The 22570-nt window shown below is 39.5% G+C and overlaps 3 protein-coding genes across 4 annotated transcripts; all 3 read left to right on the plus strand.

Moving 5' to 3' along the window:
- The first annotated feature begins 227 nt into the window (after positions 1-227).
- On the plus strand, positions 228-5115 carry LOC127170499 (C-X-C chemokine receptor type 1). The gene is made up of 2 exons (XM_051118488.1): positions 228-321; positions 1938-5115. Exon 2 carries the CDS (start codon positions 1960-1962, stop codon positions 2986-2988), a length of 1029 nt encoding a protein of 342 aa, XP_050974445.1. The 5' UTR covers positions 228-321; positions 1938-1959; the 3' UTR covers positions 2989-5115.
- Positions 5116-11631: 6516 nt separating this feature from the next.
- On the plus strand, positions 11632-15621 carry LOC127171165 (C-X-C chemokine receptor type 1-like). The gene is made up of 2 exons (XM_051119639.1): positions 11632-12806; positions 14403-15621. Exons 1-2 carry the CDS (start codon positions 12769-12771, stop codon positions 15490-15492), a joined length of 1128 nt encoding a protein of 375 aa, XP_050975596.1. The 5' UTR covers positions 11632-12768; the 3' UTR covers positions 15493-15621.
- Positions 15622-17633: 2012 nt separating this feature from the next.
- On the plus strand, positions 17634-22570 carry mettl5 (methyltransferase 5, N6-adenosine). Of its 2 annotated transcripts, XM_051119904.1 has the most exons (8): positions 17634-17696; positions 17923-18016; positions 20874-20988; positions 21083-21264; positions 21425-21507; positions 21600-21651; positions 22246-22295; positions 22428-22570. In XM_051119904.1, exons 3-8 carry the CDS (start codon positions 20879-20881, stop codon positions 22467-22469), a joined length of 519 nt encoding a protein of 172 aa, XP_050975861.1. In that variant the 5' UTR covers positions 17634-17696; positions 17923-18016; positions 20874-20878; the 3' UTR covers positions 22470-22570. The 2 variants fall into 2 exon arrangements, with proteins under 2 accessions (XP_050975861.1, XP_050975860.1); XM_051119903.1 differs by having other exon boundaries at positions 17648-18016.

Here is a 22570-nt window from a genome sequence, read left to right on the forward strand (position 1 = left end):
AATAGTAGCTTAATATTAATACTAAATAGCCTATGCACTTTATTTTTTCTCAAATAATCTATTTTCAAATTCATCTTCAGTGAGGGGCAGCTGTTTTTGGTTGACTCTCTTGTGAAATGAGTGTGTTGATGATATCTCTGCTCTACCTCATTTTTTTTTGATTATTCACACAGGAAGGAAAGGGATGGTGTAGCCTAGTGATAATCAATTGATATCAAACTAGTCATTTTCAGAAAAGTAACAGTCTGTCAGTATCAATTTTACTGAATGGTCCCTGAACTCTAGATTGCCTCAGCACTGTTAAATCACAGGAAATAAAAGGTAAGAAAATGCAATTTTGATCAATATATTGAGAGTTTGTTCAGCTTTTAATTAATTTAAAGATTAATGCATTAGCCAATATGATTTAATGTGAAATATTTTTTACAGTTGAGGTCAAAAGTTTACATACGCTTTTACAGAATCTACAAGAAGCATGTTTCTTTTAATTTAGTACTGACCAGAATAAGATATTTCACAGATGTTTACTAAGTTCAATTTACCTTGATCTTCAAATTCCCCCTGGCTCTTAATGCAATGTGTTTCCTTCCGAAGCATCAGTGAGTGTTTGAACCTTTTGTAATAGTTGCATATGAGTCCCTCAGTTGTCCTCAGTGTGAAAAGATGGATCTTAAAATTATACAGCCATTGTTGGAAAGGGTCCAGATACACAAAAAATGATAACAGCAGGCAGTTTAACTTTTCAGGCCAAACAAGGGACTCATGAACAACTATCACTAAACAAAAAAATACAGCTGTGGATCATTCAGGTAACAACACAGTATTAAGAATCAAGTGTGTGTAAACTTTTCTACAGGGTCATTTTTATAAATTCAACTATTATTTTCTCTTGTAAACATCCTTTATGTGAAATATCTGATCTCAGGTCAGCACTACATATAAAATAACATGGATTTTCTATGATCAGGCCATTAAGATAGTCATTAAACTTGAAAATAACATATGAGAATTTATATGTATATATTTACAGTTGTATCCAGTGGTGGAAATGTTCAAAATTCACTGGGGGGACTCTAGCTGGAGGGGTGGGGGGGGGTTGTAATAATGGTAATTTTAGATGTCCTTTCGGTTGTATTTAATTATAAAACCCTTTATAATGACAGAAATGAACCTTCCAATTATCAAATGCATCTTTTGTGACAATAAAAAAAAAAAAAATTAGATATTAAAATTTAGATTATTAGATACAACAATTCACTTTTGCATGGCACAGAAGAGCCCAAATGTGGCATTAAGGAATATTTACAGATTTTTTGACAAGATTCAGAGGTGGCATTAATGCATTTCATAATAACAGTGTTTTGAGATTAATGTTTTAAATATAAAGTTTTGAATATAGAAATATTAAACGATTTAAATGACTCAATTTATACTTTGAAATTTAAACTAAAACCGCCAATAGGTGGCATTAAGTCAAAGTCTTTGTGACTGTGTTCGGAACTATTTTTGTTGACGAAATATAGCACAATCAGACAACAGTGTTCCTAAAATGTAAGTCACTTAATATTTACTTTTGCTTTGCTTTTTGCTTTGAGGAGCAGGATGCCCACCGATAGAGAAGCATTTCTATTAGCTGCAATCTGCCTGTATAATGATAAAAGATGCTATTGCGCAGCGAAACATAGACAAATATTCTGCTACGTTTTTTAGTCTACATTGCGCTAAACCGTTACATGCAGAACTGGGATCACTTTCGTAGTCTTTTGAATGGTTAATTTAGAGAAATCACTTTAATTTCTAAATAAACCTAACCAGTTGGAACTGAAACGCCGTCCCTCCTCTAAATTCACTCCCCACTCTCTGTCCCCCCGTGTCCCCCATTTCCAGCCCTGGTTGTATCTAAATAAGCTGGTTCTAATAACGTTTTTCCCCCACAGTTGTAAGTCAAACGTCTTAAACATGGAAGTTACTACTCCAGATTACTTATACATTGATTTGGTGACTCCCTGCCCAAACAACATGCAGTATATGAACAGCATGGTTTTGGTCTTAGTCTATATCGCAGTCTTCTGTCTGAGCTTGACGGGCAACACAGTGGTGATCTTCGTGGTGTTTTGCATGGAGAACCGCAGGACGTCTACTGACGTTTACCTGATGCACCTGGCCATCGCCGACCTGTCCTTTTCTTTAACGCTCCCATTCTGGGCCGCCTACTTTCACTCCGGACATTGGATGTTTGGCACAGTTATGTGCAAGCTGATTTCAGGCTTGCAGGAAGCTACGTTTTTCTGCTGCGTCTTTCTGCTAGCATGCATTAGTGTTGATCGCTACCTGGCCATTGTAAAAGCAACCCAGTATCTCAACCATAAACGGCATCTGGTTGGTATAGTGTGTGCAGTGGTGTGGCTATGCGCCATTATGTTATCCATTCCAGTTATACTGCACCGTGATTCCTTCCCACATGGTGATTCAGATATTCACATATGCCATGACAATATGACCGCAGACAGCATCGACAGCTGGAGGGTGGGTCTGCGGATTATCCACCACACTTTGGGATTCTTCTGTCCATTAGCTGTTATGATGTTCTGCTACGGTTTCACCATGTGCACGCTTTGCCGCACACGAAACAGCCAAAAGCAGAAGGCCATGCGGGTTATCATGTCTGTTGTGTTGGTTTTTATCATCTGCTGGCTGCCCAAGAACATCCTAGAGTTAATAGACAACCTGATGCGAGCCGGCCATGTGATGGAAACGTGTGGACTGAGGGACAGGATCGACGTGGCCTTGTACATCACCCAGGCGTTGGCTTTCTCCCACTGTGCGATAAACCCCATCTTGTACGCCTTCATCGGGAAGAAATTCCGCAATCAGCTCCTGACGTCCCTCTTTAAGAAAGGCCTGTTGGGGAGAGACGCAGTGTCGAAATATCGATTGGGATCTGTCTATAGCTCTGGAAGCACTAGGCAGATGTCAGTGACTCTGTGATCAACTGTTTTCCTCTTATAAAGCTATTGCTTCTGGTAAGGAAATAGTTTAGCCAGAAATGCTAATGATTATCTCATCGCTGTTATAAAAATACAGCGTTTCCAAGTAAACCAAGTTCTGTTTTTATGAAAGTTTAGAGTTAAATGTATAGATAAGAGTATGCGTGTGTATCTGTAACTTGCTGTACCTCTTCCTGATGATAATGATCTTTGAAAGGTTTTTCTTTGGTTTGAGGCAACCTGCCAAGCTTGTGCTTTGAACGCTCTTTGTCCATTATCAAGTGATCTGTTATAAACACTCAGCAGAGCTTTCAGATTTTTTTCGGAAATGAGTAGTAGGAGAACGTAGAGATTTTCTGTTTTGCATATTTTTTTATCTTTATTTTACATGTAATTTCTTTTTATTTTTTAAGTCTGAGGTTGGTAAGATTTTTAAATCTGTTTTAAAGCATCTTATGCTCACGTAGGCTGCATTTACTTGATTAAAAATACAGTACAACAGTAATATTGTGAAATGTGTTTAAAACTGTAATTTATTCCTGTGATGCAAAGCTGAATTTATCATTACTCCAGTCTTGTCACATGATCTGTCAAAAATCATTCTAATATGCTGATTTGCTGCTAGAGAAATTCACTATCACTATCAGATTTGTAATGTTTTTTAAAGAAGTCTCTTCTGCTCAACAAGCCTGCAATTATTTGAGCCAAAGTACAGCAAAAACAGTAAAATTGTGAAATATTTTTACGATTCAAAATAACTGTTTTCTATTTGAATATATTTTAAAATATATTTTATTCCGGTGAATTTAAAGCTGAATTTTTAGCAACATTAGTCCAGTAACATGATCCTTCAGAAATCACTGTAATATTGTCAAAAAACATTTATTATTATTATTATGTTTTTGAAAACAGCTGAGTAGAATTTTTTCAGGTTTTTCTTATCTGAAACAGAAGTCTTTTGTAACATTATAAATGTCTGATCACTTTTGATCAATTTCAAGCATCTTTGCTAAATAAAAGTATTATTTCTATAATAAGAAAAGCATTATTTCCATACATAAAACAGCTGTTCATTTCAGATAAATGCTGATCTTTGGATCTTTCTATGCATCAAAGAATCCTGAAAAGTAATGATGCTGAAAATTTACTTTTGATTACAGGAATAAATTATATTTTAAAATATATACAAAGCAGGTAAATAGTAAAAAGAACAGAAATGCCTTCTTTAAAAGCATTAAAAAACTGGAAGTGTATATATATAAATCTTTCTGACCCCAAACATTTGGATAGATTTATTAGTTGCTTGTTTCAGGACATGCTATTTTTGTTCTTACTCTAAAATAATGTAAAAAGCTACTTATGTTTTGGCTTCACATGTGTAAATAAAGTTGCTTTAGAAAACTCACACTTGTACATTAAACTCTGTTTGAGTAATCGGTCTGCTCCAGGTCAGGCAGTGACATGGCTGATTTCACTAACGTCTCTACTTCCTCTCCAACAGAGCAAAACAGAGAGAAGTGAAGCAACATGTTTTCCTCCTTCAGCGGGAACAGCTCTAAAAAACACTACAACATCATGCACACACAAACAGATATACAAAATATAGGTAAACTGTAAATGTGGTATTAGGTTTTATTCTCGAAATTATATCAAAAATATATACAATCTGATGAATGTATGGCTGTTTTGATTAGGTGTTAACCGAGTTAAAATTGCACCTCTACGTGTGACACGTCATTCATCGATCTGGTTTGCAAAGTCTTGAGAAATGGAAACAGGAAAAGGTGCTTTTGAAATAATGCTGTTCACTTCTGTATTTTTGCATAAACAAACTCTTCTGTAATTCTTAATGCTGTCTCCAGGTCATAATCTCAGGTTTATCTTCATTATCAGTGTCAACCACAATTCAACCTATTATCAGTGTGCCTTCTGTGTAATTAAACAATATATATCCCAATTTTAATACATAAAAAAGACTAAAAGAAGGGTTAGAGTTTAGGTAGTAAACAAACAATCAGTGGAGAATAAGGTGTATGAACTAATAATCTATTTCCAGCCTGTGTTTTTCTGTTATTGTTTTGGTTTTGGTTCTCCAGGAGGGTGTAGGATGTGGTTTCTCAATCTTGTTTTCAATAAAGTCAAAAGAAGACAAAAACAAGGTGGTCAGGGGTATGTTTCTCACACTCTTTCTTTCTTTCCTATTTAATGAAAGCATGCAGTGACCAGAGGCTCAAAAAAGGACAAAGACGTATGGCTTCAGATGATGTGCAATATATTATGCAAGCATATATTGCATATATATGTACTTTTATAGCATTCTTAGTTTTAGTTTCTAGTGCTTTTACACTTTATAGTGTCACATTATGAACTCTTTTGTTGTGCTTTGTTTCACACTGGTTTTATATTGGTTTAGTCCTTTTGTGTTGGTTCCTTCCATTTCCTGTTGGTCCTTATTTGATTATGTTCCTGTTCTCATTAGTTCATCATTAGTTAACTCCCATCACCTGTTAACTACCTTATTTAAAGTCTCCTTTCTGGTCAGTTTGCTGTCGGTTATTGTTTAGAGTCACATGTGTTTTTGGTGCCTTGAATTGTTGTTCTTCATCTATTGTGTGATTTATAATTATATAAGCCTTTTGCAGATTACCTTCGTCTGCATCGCCTTCCTTGGACTACACGTGACATATCGCACCTGTATGGACAGAAAAAAAAAAATAAATAGAAAACTTAGACAAATTGCTTTAAAAATGACTTCAGAAAGGCATCATTGCACTTTTGATAATGAAACATAATGTCAACAGACCTGAGATTAAACAGGAACCTATTATGCCTCTTTCTACAATGATATATAACTCTCTGGTGTCCCTAGAATGTGTCTGTGAAGTTTTAATTTAAAATACCCCACAGATCTTTTATCATGTCAAAATTTTTGAATTTGAGCAAAAACACGCCATTTTCATATGTACCTTTAAATGCAAATGAGCTGTTGCTTCCGCCCCTTTTCCAGAAGAGGGTGGAGCTGTCTGGAAAAAGAGGTGGAGCCTTTACAGCTCACACTTCAGATAGCCTATCAAAAACAAAACTGGAGAATCTCACAGCCAAAATGTCAGAAATTATGTGGCTTTCTTCCAAGAAAAGGGTGGACAGACATGCCAAATTATGTGCATGTCAATCAGGGCGCGGTCAATGCAAATAGGGTGGGTCATTACTAGTCTTGGGTGGGGCTTATGGGGGAAGGGGGAAATCTGAAACAGCGTGTTTTCAGACACTGATTTAAGTGGATTATAAAAAATGGAGTGGGTTGACTCCAGCACAGGAATTGTCTCTCAAAATAATAAATAATAGTCATAGTGACTTTAGTTTGTATTATAGAGGGTTTGCACTTACATCACGATTTGGTTAGTTACCTGGATGCACGGCCATACTGGCAATACTCAAATGTAAACAACAGCATTGCACGGTTAATGTATTACTGAATACATTGTTGTGGTAATTTATGCTGTCTAAACCACAGAAAAAAACATGCAAGCTGCTAAATCATATAGAGAAGGACTTAGTAAGTGGAAAAGGGTGCAGTGTTTTGACAAAATAAAGTTAATAGGTGGTAAAGATACATACGAGCCGTATTAATTAGCATACTAGCCTAATATTTCACCTTCCTGACTGGAAATGACAAGAACAAACACAAATGTTGTCAAGATTCTTGCACTGGAAATCCTGGTTCAGTGTGGCCATCCAAACGCCCTTTTGTTTTTTGCACTCTTCTCCTTGATTTGTTATAAATAAGGTTTTTCCCAGTCCGACTAATTAGTAAAGCCTAAAACGTGAAACAGTTTACCATTTTCAGCAGCAATAATTAGCAAAATATGCAAATTTCGTTCAGTTCAGTGGCATTGTTTATGTTTAGTGCTGCCAGTATGGCTGATTGATGACACATCATGAAAACACTCTTTACATACCCCCTTGATTTGTAGTTTAGGCCTAATTGATGTTATAATAATGCAATAAATATACATTTAGTTTTCCATGGTTAATCTATTTGTGTCCATAATTATTAAACTAACCATAAATCATCATTAAAAATTCACATCAAGAATAAACAAATCAACACGTGTATGTTATTGTGTAGCCTACATTATGATATGCGTTTAGCGCCATCACCATTAATGAGATGAATTCACTAAAGAATACTTTCTTTCTCATTTATTTAATTATTGACAATATTCGACCACGATTCTTTCAGGTAATGGCAGCAGCTAACGTTAGATATATAGCAATACTGAAAGCTACTCATCGTTTCAAGGTAATGGCATCGTTAAACTCGACTAATTTGGACAGTCATGCTAGAAGTGTGTTGTCTTCATAAAGCATAATTTCGATGAAAACATAATTTCTTGCTTGTTGTTTGTTTACACCACAATTCATACACATAACACAAAATACATTTGCAACGATTAATCAGGCCTTATCTATAAAACTTGTCACTCATATCCGGATTTATAAACAATTAAAGTCGTAAGGTGCACACTCTTTACCACAAGCACTGTTTTACTGTGTGAGAATCAAAAAGAGATTAATTAAACAGAATGCTTTTCATTTATACTGTCACACGTACCAGATCACGTGAGGTCACGAGGTCCCGGAAGTAACATCACGCAGGTATTTAAACAGGAAGCAGGTGTTGTCTAGCACCAGACATTGAGTTTTCGATGCGAGACTCATTCTCCGGTCCCTACTCTTCATCGGCTCACGTGAGTAATCTCTCTGCTCTTCGGAGCGTTTATCTACCTGTCTGTGTGCGTGTGGGAACGCGGATTTCTTGGTGGAAATCTCAACTCCGTGTTGGAGCGTTCTCAGAACAAACTGCATGGTTAACCTGCTCACTCGTGTGTATCCGCGTTTGAGTTTTCCGCTGCGCTACACGGGGACATATCTCGATCATTCATCTCTGTTCTCGCCTCCGTGACAGAATGTCTGGTCCCGAAATGGTCCCGGCGGACTTTGAACAGCTGTGGGGTGTGATTCAGCAGCAGTCCATGGAAATCATGGGTCTGAAGCAGGAGATGGTGGGACTTCGGGCGGAGGTCAACGCGCTTTGTGCCGAGACCGCGGGTCTCCGGGCGGAGTGCGGGGCTCTCCAATCGGATCTCACCACTCTGCAAGCAGACTATGACGACCTGGCTGCTGCACAGATCGCCCCCGCGGAACAAGTCCGCCCCCGCCCACCAACCCAAAATTTCACTTCCTGATAAATGGGACGGATCCGGATCCCGGTGTGAAGTGTTCCTCACTAACCTCTCCTTGATATTTGAGTTTCAGCCCTCACGATACCCTACCGACCGCAGCCGGATAGCGCTACTCATCTCACTTCTCACCGGGCAGGCAGCCGAGTGGGCTACGGCGGTCCTGAAGGCCGACGGAGACTCCGCCCACTCCTATCCAGCATTTACCACCCAGCTCAGGGCCGCCTTCCAACACCCTGAGAGCGAGGTGGAGGTGGATTCTCGTCTATACCACCTGAAGCAAGGAGAGCGCAGTGTCAGCAAATACACCACGGACTTTCGCACCCTTGCTGTCCAGACACAATGGAGTGATGCCGCGCTCCGCACAGCCTACTATGAGGGACTGTCGATCCGTCCTAAAGACGAGTTGGCTGTGCGGGAGCTTCCCGCCACCCTGGAGGGCATGATACAGCTAGCCCTCCGGGTGGATCAGCGCATGAGTCACTCCACTAAACACTTTTCTCGTCTGTCCACAGGTTCTGCCACCCGTCACCGCCTTCTGGAGCACCACGTCACCCACGCTGTCACTGCGCCGACTCCTCCTCCACCTGTCGCCTCAGAGGCCCACTCAACCGGAGCCGGGGAGCCCATGCAGATAGGACGCACCTCCCTGTCGGCAGCAGAGAGGGCCAGACGCTACCGCGAGGGCTTATGTGCCTATTGCGCCTCCCCAGACCACCATCGTGCAATCTGCCCTCTTCGTCCGGGAAACGGCCAGACCAGGTAAAGAGGGGGAGGTCTTTATCTGGTCCTGTGACGACAAAATCCTGTCCCGCTGAACCCCGGCTGCTCCTTCAGGTATCAATCCTCATGGGCCACCAACGGATCGTGACCACCGCATTTGTTGACTCAGGTGCGGCTGGGAACTTTATCGATCGTGCTTATGCTGCCCAGCTGGGGATTGAGACTGAGGTGTTAACCCAGCCCTTAAAAATCACAGCCATTGACGGTCACCCCCTTAACTTCAGCCCCGTCACTCACCGCACCAAGGAGATCCAACTCATCATAGGTAACCACTCAGAAAAGATTCAACTCTACCTAACCAAGATTACCTCACCTCCTGTCATTCTAGGTCACCCTTGGCTTATCACACACGACCCCTTCATGTCCTGGACCAGCGGCAAAATCGTCCACTGGGGGGCGACCTGTCAGGAGCTCTGTCTCCGGGCTAAGGCTGGGACGTGTTCAGGGGAGTCCGAGGCCTCCGATGTCGACCTGGAGGAGATCCCCGCTCCGTACCGTGACCTGGCCGAGGTCTTTAGCAAACGCAGTGCGGCCCAACTGCCACCTCATCGCCCCTACGACCTCGCCATTGACCTCGTGCCGGGCGCGGTGCCCCCCCGCGGCCACCTGTACTCCCTGTCGGCCACCGAACAACAGGCGATGGAGGAGTACGTAGCTGAAGGACTTCGGGCCGGTACTATCCGTCCTTCCAGCTCCCCGGCGGCCGCGGGGTTTTTCTTCGTGAAAAAGAAGGACGGGGGCCTTCGTCCGTGTGTCGATTATCGGGGGCTGAATCAGATCACCATCAAGAACCGTCATCCACTCCCACTCACCAACACCGCCCTGGACGCCCTCTCTGGTGCCCGCTTCTTCACGAAGCTGGACCTACGGAGCGCTTACAACTTGGTTCGCATCAGGGAGGGCGATGAGTGGAAGACGGCCTTCATAACCCCCACTGGTCACTACGAGACCCTCGTTATGCCGTTTGGTCTGTGCAACAGTCCGTCAGCATTTCAACAGTTTATCAACGACGTTCTCCGGGACATGCTGGGTAGATGGTGCTATGCGTATCTGGATGACATCTTGATATACTCGAAGACGCTGGAGGAACACACCCAGCATATCCGAGCAGTGCTTCGGCGGTTGCTGGCCCACCAGTTGTACTGCAAGTTGGAGAAATGTGCTTTTCACCAGCACTCCACCACATTCCTTGGCTTCGTCATCTCCTCTCAGGGTGTGGCCATGGATCCCCAGAAGCTGGAAGCTGTGCGCTCGTGGCCCCTACCCACGTCGCTTAAGCAGTTGCAGCGTTTTCTGGGGTTCGCCAATTTCTACAGGCGGTTTATCCAGGGCTTCAGTGCAACTGCAGCACCCCTCACTGCTCTTACCAAACCTTCACATGGAGACTTTCAACTCACTCCCAAAGCCATCCAAGCCTTCAAGACACTGTGCACTCTGTTCACCACCGCTCCAGTCCTCACCCACCCCAACCCGGACAAACCCTTCGTTGTTGAGGTGGACGCTTCCGATGTGGGCGTAGGAGCGATCCTCTCGCAACGTGGTCCAGACGGTAAACTGCATCCATGTAGTTTTTTCTCTAGAAAATTCAATCCCACTCAGCAGCGTTACGGGGTAGGGGACCGTGAACTGTTGGCCATCAAGTGGGCTTTGGAGGAATGGCGTCACTGGCTCCAGGGCGGCGGCGACCCATTCACCGTCTGGAACGACCACCAGAACCTCACCGTGATCCGCCAGACCAAACAGCTTAACCCCAGGCAGGCGCGGTGGGCCCTATTCTTCGAACACTTTAACTTCCAACTGTCGTACCGGCCCGGTTCGAAGAATACCAAAGCGGATGCCATCTCCCGTCAGCACCAACGAGACGTCACCACCTCGGAGGCCGCGCCTGTCCTGCCTTCACACATCATCTTGGCACCTCTCCGGTGGGGGTTAGAAGAGAGAGTCCGCCAGAGTCACAGCCAGGATCCCCCACCACCGGAAACTCCCACTGGATGTCTCTTCGTACCTAACACCTTACGTCAAGAAGTACTCCAATGGGGGCACGACTCCACTCTGGCAGGACACCCGGGAGTCCAGCGGACCATCTCATTCATCACCAGGGCGTTTTGGTGGAAGACGTTGAGGAGAGACGTACAAGAGTACGTCCAGGCATGTACCATCTGCGCTCGCTCCAAAACCACCAACACTCCCTCCACCGGCGAGCTGCAGCCCCTCCCCGTCCTCAAACGACCCTGGTCCCACATCTCCATCGATTTCGTCACTGGACTCCCCGACTCCCAAGGCAAGAACACCATCCTGACCATTGTGGATCGTTTCTCGAAGGCTGTGCACCTGGTGGCTCTCACCGGACTCCCCTCTGCCAAGGACACCGCGGAACTCATACTCGAACACGTAGTCCGCTTGCATGGGTTCCCCAAAGACATCGTCTCGGACAGAGGGCCCCAGTTCACGGCCAAGTTCTGGCAGGCCTTCTGCCGTCTGGTCGGCACCACCTCCAGTCTGTCGTCAGGGCACCATCCGCAGACTAACGGCCAGACGGAGCGGGCCAACCAACAGCTGGAGCGTTTCCTCCGATGCTTTGCTGGTGAGCATCAGCGCTCCTGGGCACGCTACCTCGTTTGGGCTGAACTACCGGCACCCTCCGGGACGATTGTTTCATGTTGGTGACAGGGTTTATCTTTCCACCCGCAATATTAACTTAAAGACGGACTCTAAGAAACTCACTGCTCGGTTCATAGGACCTTACAAGATCACTCATCGATTAAACCCTGTCACCTTCAGGCTCCAGCTGCCCCCCTCCCTCCGGATCCACCCTGTATTCCATCAGTCCCAACTCAAACATGTCTTTTTCTCTCCTCTGTCTCCCCAGGTCACCGCCCCACCTCCGCCCCGGATCATTGACGGTGGTCCTGCGTACACCGTCCGGCGAATCCTCGATTCGCGACCCCGTGGCCGTGGCACCCAGTACCTTGTCGACTGGGAAGGTTACGGTCCGGAGGAGCGGTCTTGGGTTCCCGGGCGGTTCATCTTGGATCCAGCTCTCATCCAGGACTACCGTCGTCGGGTATCCTCCATCCCGGGACCGTCCGGTGCCGGTCCTGGAGGGGGGGGTACTGTCACACGTACCAGATCACGTGAGGTCACGAGGTCCCGGAAGTAACATCACGCAGGTATTTAAACAGGAAGCAGGTGTTGTCTAGCACCAGACATTGAGTTTTCGATGCGAGACTCATTCTCCGGTCCCTACTCTTCATCGGCTCACGTGAGTAATCTCTCTGCTCTTCGGAGCGTTTATCTACCTGTCTGTGTGCGTGTGGGAACGCGGATTTCTTGGTGGAAATCTCAACTCCGTGTTGGAGCGTTCTCAGAACAAACTGCGTGGTTAACCTGCTCACTCGTGTGTATCCGCGTTTGAGTTTTCCGCTGCGCTACACGGGGACATATCTCGATCATTCATCTCTGTTCTCGCCTCCGTGACATATACATTTAGATATAGGCATACCACTCATGAATGTAGGTAAGCACACAAATGACATGAAAAATGATAAGAATATAAGGCATACTGTACTTCCCATGCGTGCTACATTTTAATGGTTGTGCAACTGTGGTACTGATCATATCCAGATAATGCTCTACCTCAAGTTTTTCGATTATTCACACAGGAAGGAAAGAGAAAGAGTAGCAGAATCATACCAGAAAGCTGAGAAAGTATCAAGTAATTTGAGTGGTCCCTAAACCCAGATAGGCAGATCTGAATGCTGTTAATCTGCAGCAAAATCAACAAAGCAAAAAGGTAAGAGAATAAAATCTTTATCAATACATTGAGTGCTTGTTTAGCTTTTAGATTAACGGATTAGCCAGTATGACTTGATTTGAAATATTTCATTGAATTATTAAAGTGTACTTTTAGATTTACACATTTCAATACAACCAGTTAAAAGTTTAGACATACCTTGTTTATTGTTATTTTGACTTTTTTTAGAATGGGAATATTGTTTATACACTGTCAGTCAAATGTTTTTAAACAGTAAGATTTTTAAAGGGGTCATCAGATGCCCATTTTCCACAAGTTGATTCTTTAGGGTCTTAATGAAACGTCTATAATATACTTTGGTTAAAAATTCTCAAAAGTTGTGTAAGACAACACCCTTTTTACCTTGCCAAAATCAGCTCTGCAAAAATCATCTCATTCTGGTCGAGGCTGCTTTAAATGCAAATGAGCTCTGCTCGCCCCGCCCCTCTCTTCTCTCTGCGGAAAGACGAGCCTGTTTACTTTAGCCGCATTTAACCACGTTTAGCCGCTAAACTTGCTAACTAGCACTTTATTAAGAAAGGCGATCGCAAAGATGCATTAAAAAACCCTTATACTCACTTCTGCTGTAAGTGAAGCTGGATCACAAATGATTAGTGCGAACATTGACAGATATATGTAGATCGGGAGGTGCATTCCCTTCACAAACAAAGGTAATCTACTGCATCTTCAGCGGCTCAGATGTCGGGAGTAAATGATGACCACTATGTTCATTATTACATTCAGCAACACAACACCTCAATCGCTCAATCTGAGATATTCTTGTCTAACTTACATCCCTGCTCCGGCATCGAAACAAAGAGGTCGAACTGTTACAGCTGATCTGAGGTAAAACAACTATCGTGGGAGTGGCTATCGACAGGCATCGACATGGCTCGATTTGAAATAGGCAATATTATTTTTACAGATTAATTAAAAACCACTGCATGAATTTATTTTATCATTATAGGGTAGATTTGTACATACACTGCCAACACACATTAATGTTCAAACGACATGTAAAAGTGAACTTTTTTCTGAAATGAAAAGCTTTTGTAACATTATACACTATACCATTTAAAAGCTTGGAGTCAGAAATGTTTTTTGAGCAACAAATCAGAATATTAGAATGATTTCTGAAGGATCATGTGACTGGAGTAATGATGCTAAAAATTCACAGGATTTGAAAATCTGAAAATTTGAAATCACAGGAATAAGTTACATTTTAAAATACATTCAAATAGAAAACAGTTATTTGAAATAGTAAAAATATTTCCAAATTTTCTGTTTTTGCTGTTTTTGCAGAATACATTAAAAATCTTACTGTTCAAAAACATTTGACTGGTAGTGTACTTTGACATAAAACAAAGTATATAAGAATTGTGTAGTTTAAACTTTTACAAATTATTTAATTTTGTAATTAATTTGTAATTATGTCATACTTAAATTACATATAGCAATTCACATATGCTGCAATATGCCCAAAATTTTGACTAGTAGTCGGTTGTTTGCATTCAAGCTATTTTGTACACATCTCTATTTAAAAATGCACATAAATAAATTAAAAATAAATAAATAAAATTTTAATTCCCCCCACAGTTGGCAGTCAAACATCTTTAATATGGAAGCTACTACTCCAGATTTCACATACCCTGAATTGGTGACTCCCTGTCCAGTCAGCATGCAGTATATGAACAGCACGGTTTTGGTCTTAGTTTACATAATAATCTTTTCCCTGAGCTTGCTGGAAAACACAGTGGTGATCTTTGTGGTGTTTTCCATGAAGAACCGCAGGACGTCTACTGACATTTACCTGATGCACCTGGCCATCGCTGACCTGTTCTTTTCTTTGACGCTCCCTTTCTGGGCCGCCTACTTTCACGCTGGCCATTGGATGTTCAGCACAGTTATGTGCAAGCTGGTTTCAGGCTTGCAGGAAGCTACATTTTACTGCTGCGTCTTTCTGCTGGCATGCATTAGTGTTAATCGCTACCTGGCTATTGTAAAAACAACCCAATTTCTCACTCAAAAACGGCATCTGGTTGGTATAGTGTGTGCAATGGTGTGGCTATGCGCCATTATGTTATCCATTCCAGTTATACTGCACCGTGAGGCTTTCCCACATCATTTTTTAGAGGATACACCATTGCACATATGCCATGACAGTCTGCCCGCAGACAACATTGACAGCTGGAGGGTAGGTTTGCGAATTATCCACCACACTTTGGGATTCTTCCTGCCATTCACCATCATGATGTACTGCTACGGCTCTACAGTGTGCCACTTGCGCAACAGCCAAAAGCAAAAGGCCATGTGGATCCTGTGCATCGTGTTGGCTTTTATCATATGCTGGTTGCCCATTAATGTCACAGAGTTCATAGACAACCTGATGCGAGCCGAGCAGTTGATGGAAACGTGTGAGCAGAGAGACAGAATAGACGTGGCCTTGCACATCACACAGGTGATGTCTTTCTCTCACTGTGCGATAAACCCCATCCTGTATGCCTTTACTCAGAAGAAATTCCGCAACGAGCTCCTGACATCGCTCTTTAAGAAAGGCCTGTTGAGGAGAGACACGTTTTTCAAGTATCGTGTGGAATCTGTTCATAGCTCTGAAAGCACTAGGCAAATGATCAGCAGTCCTTCTCCTCAACCAGGAGATTTTACCCCTCGAGGACCACACCAGTGAGCTGTTGATTGTGCTATATATATGTTATGTATATATGTGTATATGTGCTATATATATATATATAAGACGCCTGCATTTATTTGATCCAAAATACAGCAAAGGCAGTAATACTGTAAAATATTTTTACTATTTAAAATAACAGCTTTCTATTTAAATATATTTTAAAATGTAATTAATTCCTGTGATCAAATCTACATTATTAGCATCATTACTCCAGTCTTTGGTGTCACATGATCTAATGAATTAATTTCTTTCAAATAAAATCTCAAACTTTTGAATGGTATGTCTTGATAAATTTTGTGTTGTGTGTTTCAGCGCATGTTATTTTTCTCTAAAAAACCATGAAAAATAAATAAATTATTGTGATCATTTTGCTTTACAGGTGCAAATAAAGTTGCATCAGAAAAACAGTTTCTCACATTAAACACTGTTGAGAAATCAGTCTGCTCTGGGTAATGCAATGACAAGATTTCACTGATGTCTACACTTCTCTTTGACAAAACAGGAGAAATTACAAAGAGAAGTGAGGCATGTTGTTTTCCTCCTTCACAGGGGACAACATCTTGCACACACAAAAACACATCCAAAATAAAGTTATGCTACTAATTTGATATACTACTAAAAGAGAGAGTGTGTAAAAAAAAGTATTTTTTAAATTATATAAAAAATGTATTTCTATATTTTGAACGATTTAAACCCAGAGGTTTGTTCATATATATATATATATATATATATATATATATATATATAAGTCTTAGGCCACTAGTATTTTCATCAGCTAAAAAAATGGTTTAAAGTCAGTTAAAGTCTGTCTTTTGCTGTAGTGTGTCAGTAGGAAATATCAGATTACATTTCCAAACATTCATTTTGCCATTAATTGTAATAATCCAGTGAGATTTTTGTTTGCACAAGGAGTCTGACAACAGCGAGTGCTCTGCACAGAGATCTGATCTCATCATCATCCAGTCTGTCTGAAATTACATGAAGAAACAGAACAAACTCAGACAGACTAAATCCAGAAGAACTGTGACAAAGTCTCCAGGATGCTTCAAGAAACCTACCTGCAAAGCTGCAGCACTGTTAAAAGTTTTAGGCACTTGTGTAAAAATGCTGTAAAATGAGGATGCTGTCATAAATACATTTTCTTTATCAGTTACCTTCTATTAACTAAATGAAATCAACATTTGGTGCGACCATTCTTTGCGTTTACAACAGCTTTTGCCCTAGGTGCACTTGCGCAAAATTTTCTTAGGTCTCTTAAAGCATCTTGGAGACATTGCCACAGTTCTTCTGGATTTACTCTGTTTCAGTTTGTTCTGTGTCTTCATGTCATTCCAGGAAGACTGGATGATGATGAGATCAGATCTCAATGTCGAGCACTGGCTGTTGTCAGACTCCTTGTGCAAACAAAAATCTCACTAGATTATTAGAATTAATGGCAAACAGAATGTTTGGAAATGTATATATATATATATATATATACACACTACCGTTCAAAAGTTTGGGGTCAGTAAGACTTGTAATAGTCTTTAAAGAAGTCTCTTATGCTCATCAAGGCTGCATTTATTTGATTAAAAATATAGAAAAAAAACAGTAATATTGCAAAATGTTTTTACAATATAAAATAATGTTTTTTATTTTAACATACTTTAAAATAGAATTTATTCCTGTGATGAAAAGCTGAATTTTTATCAGCTGTTACTCCAGTCTTAAGTGTCACATGATCCTTCAGAAATCATTCTAATATGCGGATTTATTATTAGAATGATCAATGTTGGATAATATCAACAGTTGTGCTGCCAAATATTTTTTGGAACCTGTGAATTTTTTTTTTCAGGATTCTTTCATGAATAACAAGTTTAAAAAGTACAGTGTTTATTAAAAATATAAATATTTTATAACAATGTAAATTATTTATTATGAACTTTTAATAAACTTTTAATTATTAACTTAATACATCCTTGGTGAATAAAAGTATTAATTTCTTAAAAAAAAAAAAAGAAAGAAAGAAAGAAAGAAACAATAAAAATGTACTGACCCCAAACTTTTGAACGGTAGTGTATATATATACATGTGATGTTGGAGTCATAACATACACACGTAGGTCCACGTCATGCCATGGCAGTAATCAGCCAGCAGATGGCGCTAATAGTCTCTGCTGTCAAGAGTTGCAGAAGTAGAAGACGAAGAAGAGGAAAACACATGTAAGTGCACTATATGTTTTTATATGCGATTCTCCACTTGAGGAAAATCCCTGTAACGTTATATCCCCACGAGACGTCGTAAGATCAGTCAAGACATCATGATTATTCGGCGCTTCCATTAAGAGAGAGTCAGTTGACGTATCTCATCTGATGAACATTAGTATGAACTATACATACTCAGACTGATATGAGCAGGAATAATTGATATTCTGATGTAAATATGAAGCTGAAAGAGCTAGAAAGCTGCCTTCAACAGGTGGATGGATTTGAGGAGCCCAAAATACTCCTGGAGCAGTATCCCACCAGTCCGCATATAGCAGGTAAGCATTATTTACTGTTTTTATAGACTCAACAATGATCTTATGGATGTGGTCTGCTTATGTATTCACATTAGCATACTTGTGTACTATTCTTACGACTCCTGTAGTAGCCTATACTATACACAGTACGCAATTTTCTGTATCCCACAATGCAGTACACTTGTCTTGACGTTTAGTTTTTAGTGTGACAAATGACTAGGACGTAACTTATATTTTTCTTGGCTCGTTTTTACAAGTTTTTAACAAGTTTTAAAACATTTGACATAAAATTGTTAAGAATAGAAAACTATTTTTATGTAAAATGTCAAATGGAAGCAAAGCCTCTGCCATGGAATAAAAAAAAATGTAATTGCAACTTTTTATCTCACAATTCGGTTTTAAAACAACAACAACTTGCAATTTGACTTTTTCTCTCAGAGTTCTGTTTATATTTCATGATTTTGGATTTTTTTTCTCAATTGTGAAATTAAAACAGTTCTTTACCTACCTTGTTTAAATCGCACAATTTGACCTTCTTTTCAGAATTGCAAATTTATAACAAAAGTTTGAGCTTACTTCTCATAATTTCATTTTTAAATCTCACAATTTTGAGTTCACATTTTGCTCACTTTTTATGTTTAACTTGCACTTGCTCAAAGTAAAGTCAGATTTGTCATATACTAACAATAATTGCAAGATTTAAAGTCGAAGTGAGAAATACGATCAGAATTATGTTATAAATTCAGAATTGCAAGTTTATAATTGCAGGTAAGTTTAAATCTCGCAAATTTGACTTTTCTCAGAATTGCTCATTTATAAGAAAATTTTGACCTTATTTCTCACAATTTCAACTTTAAAGGGGTCATCGGATGCTAAGTTCACTTTTACATGTTGTTTGAACATTAATGTGTGTTGGCAGTGTATGTACAAATCTACCCTGTAATGATAAAAATCCATGCAGTGGTTTTTAATTAAATCTGTAAAAATAATATCCCCTTTTTCAAATCGAGCAATTCTCAGATGCCTGTCGTTGTGGCATTACACCTTACCTTTGTCTTACCTTAGAGCAGATCAGTCCGCCCTCTTTGTTTCAATGCCGGAGCAGGGATGTAAGTTAGACAAGAATATCTCCGATTGAGCGATTGAGGTGTTGTGTTGCTGGATGTAATAAGGAACGTAGTGGTCGTCATTTACTCCCGACATCTGAGCCACTGAAGATGCAGTGGGTTACGTTTGTTTGTGAATGGAATGCACCTCCTCATCTACATATATCCGTCTATGTTCGTGCAAATCATTCGCGATCCAGCTTCACTTACAGCACAAGTGAGTATAATAATGTTACATTTGCATTTAAAGCAGCGTCGACCAGAATGAGATGATTTTTGCAGAGCTGATTTTGGCAAGGTAAAAAGGGTGTTGTGTTACACAACCATTGAGAATTTTTGACCAAAGTATATTGTAGACTTTTCATTAAGACCCTAAAGAATCATATCAACTTGTGGAAAATGGGCATCCAATGACCCCTTTAAATCTCACATTTTGCTTGCTTTTTTAATGTTTAACTTGCAATTGCGCAAAAAGTCAGATTTGTTATAAATGCACAATTCTCCGAAAAAAAGGTAGAATTGCAAGATGTTGAGTCAAAATTGCGAAATTTAAACTTAACTTCAATTATAAACTGCCAATTCTGAATTTATAACAAATTTATTTCTCACTATTTTGACTTTAAATCTGACTTTAAATTTTGACTTCAAATCTTTTGAGTTCACATTTTGCTCACTTTTTCTTTACCTTGCAGTTGCCCAAAATAAAGTCAGAATTGTTATAAACTCGCAAGAATTGCGAGATTTAAAGTCGAAACTGAGAAATAAGGTCAAAATTAAGTTATTAATTCACAATTCCCAGAAAAAAGGTAGAGTTGTGAGATGTTATGTCAAAATTGTGAGATTTAAACCTAACTGCAATTATAAACTCACAATTCTGAATTTATAACAAAATCTTGACCTTATTTCTCACAATTTCCACTTTAAATCTCGCAAATTTTGAGTTCACAATTTACTCACTTTTATAGTTTAACATGCAATTGTGCAAAATAGTCAGAATTGTTATGAACTCACAAGAATTGCGAGATTTAAAGTCAAAACTGTGAGAAATAAGGTAAAAATTGTTATTAATTCACAATTCTCAGAAAAAAAGGTAAAGCTGCGAGATGTTATGTCAAAATTGTGAGATTTAAACCTAACTGCAATTATAAACTCGCAATTCTGAATTTATAACAAAATTTTGACCTTATTTCTCACAATTTCCACTTTAAATCTCGCAATTTTGAGTTCACAGTTTACTCACTTTTTGTTTAACATGCAATTGCGCAAAATAGTCTTTTTTTAAATTGTTATAAACTTGCAAGAATTGAGAGATTTAAAGTCAAAATTGTAAGAAATAAGGTCAAAATTATGTTACAAATTGACAATTTGAGAAAAAAGGTCGAATTTTGAGATGTTAAGTCAAAATTGCAAGATTTAAACTTAACTGCAATTAGAAACTCGCAATTCTTAAATGAACTCAATTTCGAGACATAAACCTTTAATTATGAGAAATAACATCAGAATTGTGAGATTAAAAGTTGTTTTCATCTTAATATTTTTATTACCTTCATATGTTTATTCTGTGGCAGAAACAGGCTCACTGAAGCCACTTACTGAATTAAATATGCACATAATGTGAAAGCTTCACATTCATGTGCTAATGAATATTTAATTCATAATTTTATTGAATATTGGAGTCTTTTGTCTGGGACAGATTGCCTTGGGTGGCCTTGTTGTTTTAATATACTTAAATGTGGCATAAGATCCCATCCATGTGTTTTTTCTCACTGTAGGCTGTATGTTATACACCATCCACAACACATTTGATGACATACAGAATAAACTAGTTGCAGACTTGGGCTGTGGATGTGGGGTGCTGTCTATAGGAGCTGCAGTGCTTGATGCTGGGTAATACCAACTCCATCTTTCCATCCATGGCGTAGAATAACTCTAGTTTTAAAAATATATATGAAATAACATAACTGTAATCTTTCCTTTGAAGACTGTGTGTCGGATTTGACATCGATGAAGACGCCTTGGACATATTCAAAGGAAATGTTGAGGATTTTGAACTGTCAAACATTGATATGGTCCAGTGTGATGTTTGCTCTATTGGATCCACTTACGCCAAGAAGTTTGACACGGTCATCATGAACCCGCCATTTGGCACGAAGCACAACCAGGGTAAGAGTCATCTTAAAGTCAACAAGCTATGCTGTTGACATAATCTCATGCATTTATTTGCAATCTGCAGAAATAATAACTGTTGTCGAACAGGTTTTCCATATTTCACAGCTTGCCTTGAGCTTGAGTCACATTACTATATCCATGTCTTTAATTTTAGGTATTGACATGCAGTTCCTGCGAACAGCAATTTCCATGGCAAGCACTGCAGTGTATTCCCTTCACAAGACTTCAACACGAGATGTAAGTTGCAATATTATGTCATAATTTCATAGCTTCAACATTTTAATTATATTCATAAGAAAAACATACAATTGAATTGCATTTTCACACAGCACATTCAGAAGAAAGCAAATGATTGGAAAGTGAAAATGGAAGTCATTGCAGGTAATATGTAGTTAATCTACTTTCACTATAGTTCAAAAGATTGGGAAAGAAATATTTTTTAAATATCTCTTAAAGCTTTTTTTGAGCAAGAATGCATTCAACTGATCAAACCATTTATAATTTTACAAAAGATTTCTATTTCATAACAAATGCTGTTCTTTTGAATTTTCTGTTCATTAAAGAATCCTGAAAAAGAATTCCACAAAAACTGTTTGGTTCTGCATGGATAATAAAAATAAATGTTTCTTGAGCAGCAAATCAGCATATTACAATGATTTCTGAAGGGTCATGTGACACTGAAGACTGGAGTAATGATGCTGAAAATTCAGCTTTGCATCACAGAAATAAAGTACAATTTAAAAATGTTCAAATAAAAAACAGCTATTTTAAATTGTAATAATATTTTACAATTTTATCAAATATATGCGGCCTCAATGAGCATCAATTTTTGTCTTCAAAGACAAAAATTAATCTTATCAACCCAAAACCTTTGAATAGTGGTGTAGGTTTTATTGTTTAAACACCAAGAGCATAAAGGTTGTAATAAACTTATAGTATGTCATTTATCCTCAACTGTTGTTGTCTCCCTCACAGAGCTCAGATACGACCTGCCAGCATCTTATAAGTTCCACAAAAAGAAGTCCGTAAGTCTATGTTTTGCTACAAACCTGTTTCATAAAAAAATGCTATAAAAATATTGCACTGGACACATGTAGACACTTTTCAGACTTTGCAATGATAAATTGCTTACATTGTTTTTCCACCTGATTTTTTAGGTTGATATTCAAGTGGACTTCATTCGATTCACTCCAACGTAAACGTGTTGGGCAAAAAGGATTTTGTGTTGCTTTGCAAAATTTTAAGGGTTTTTATGTATATAAAAAATACACTGTTCTTCAAAATAAATTTTATAAATGAA

The sequence above is a fragment of the Labeo rohita genome, chromosome 9, assembly GCF_022985175.1.
Source record: "Labeo rohita strain BAU-BD-2019 chromosome 9, IGBB_LRoh.1.0, whole genome shotgun sequence".
Taxonomy (NCBI): Eukaryota; Metazoa; Chordata; class Actinopteri; order Cypriniformes; family Cyprinidae; genus Labeo; species Labeo rohita.

Excerpts from the sequence above, each read along its gene's own strand:
- LOC127171165 (XM_051119639.1), top strand. The coding sequence starts at position 12,769 with ATGCTGTTAATCTGCAGCAAAATCAACAAAGCAAAAAG. Across the intron at positions 12,807-14,402 it reads AAAATCAACAAAGCAAAAAG|TTGGCAGTCAAACATCTTTA; the intron begins GTAAGAGAATAA and ends TTCCCCCCACAG.
- mettl5 (XM_051119903.1), top strand. The coding sequence starts at position 17,917 with ATGAAGCTGAAAGAGCTAGAAAGCTGCCTTCAACAGGTGGATGGATTT. Across the intron at positions 21,508-21,599 it reads ACAAGACTTCAACACGAGAT|CACATTCAGAAGAAAGCAAA; the intron begins GTAAGTTGCAAT and ends ATTTTCACACAG. Across the intron at positions 22,296-22,427 it reads AGTTCCACAAAAAGAAGTCC|GTTGATATTCAAGTGGACTT; the intron begins GTAAGTCTATGT and ends CTGATTTTTTAG.
- LOC127170499 (XM_051118488.1), top strand. The coding sequence starts at position 1,960 with ATGGAAGTTACTACTCCAGATTACTTATACATTGATTTGGTGACTCCC.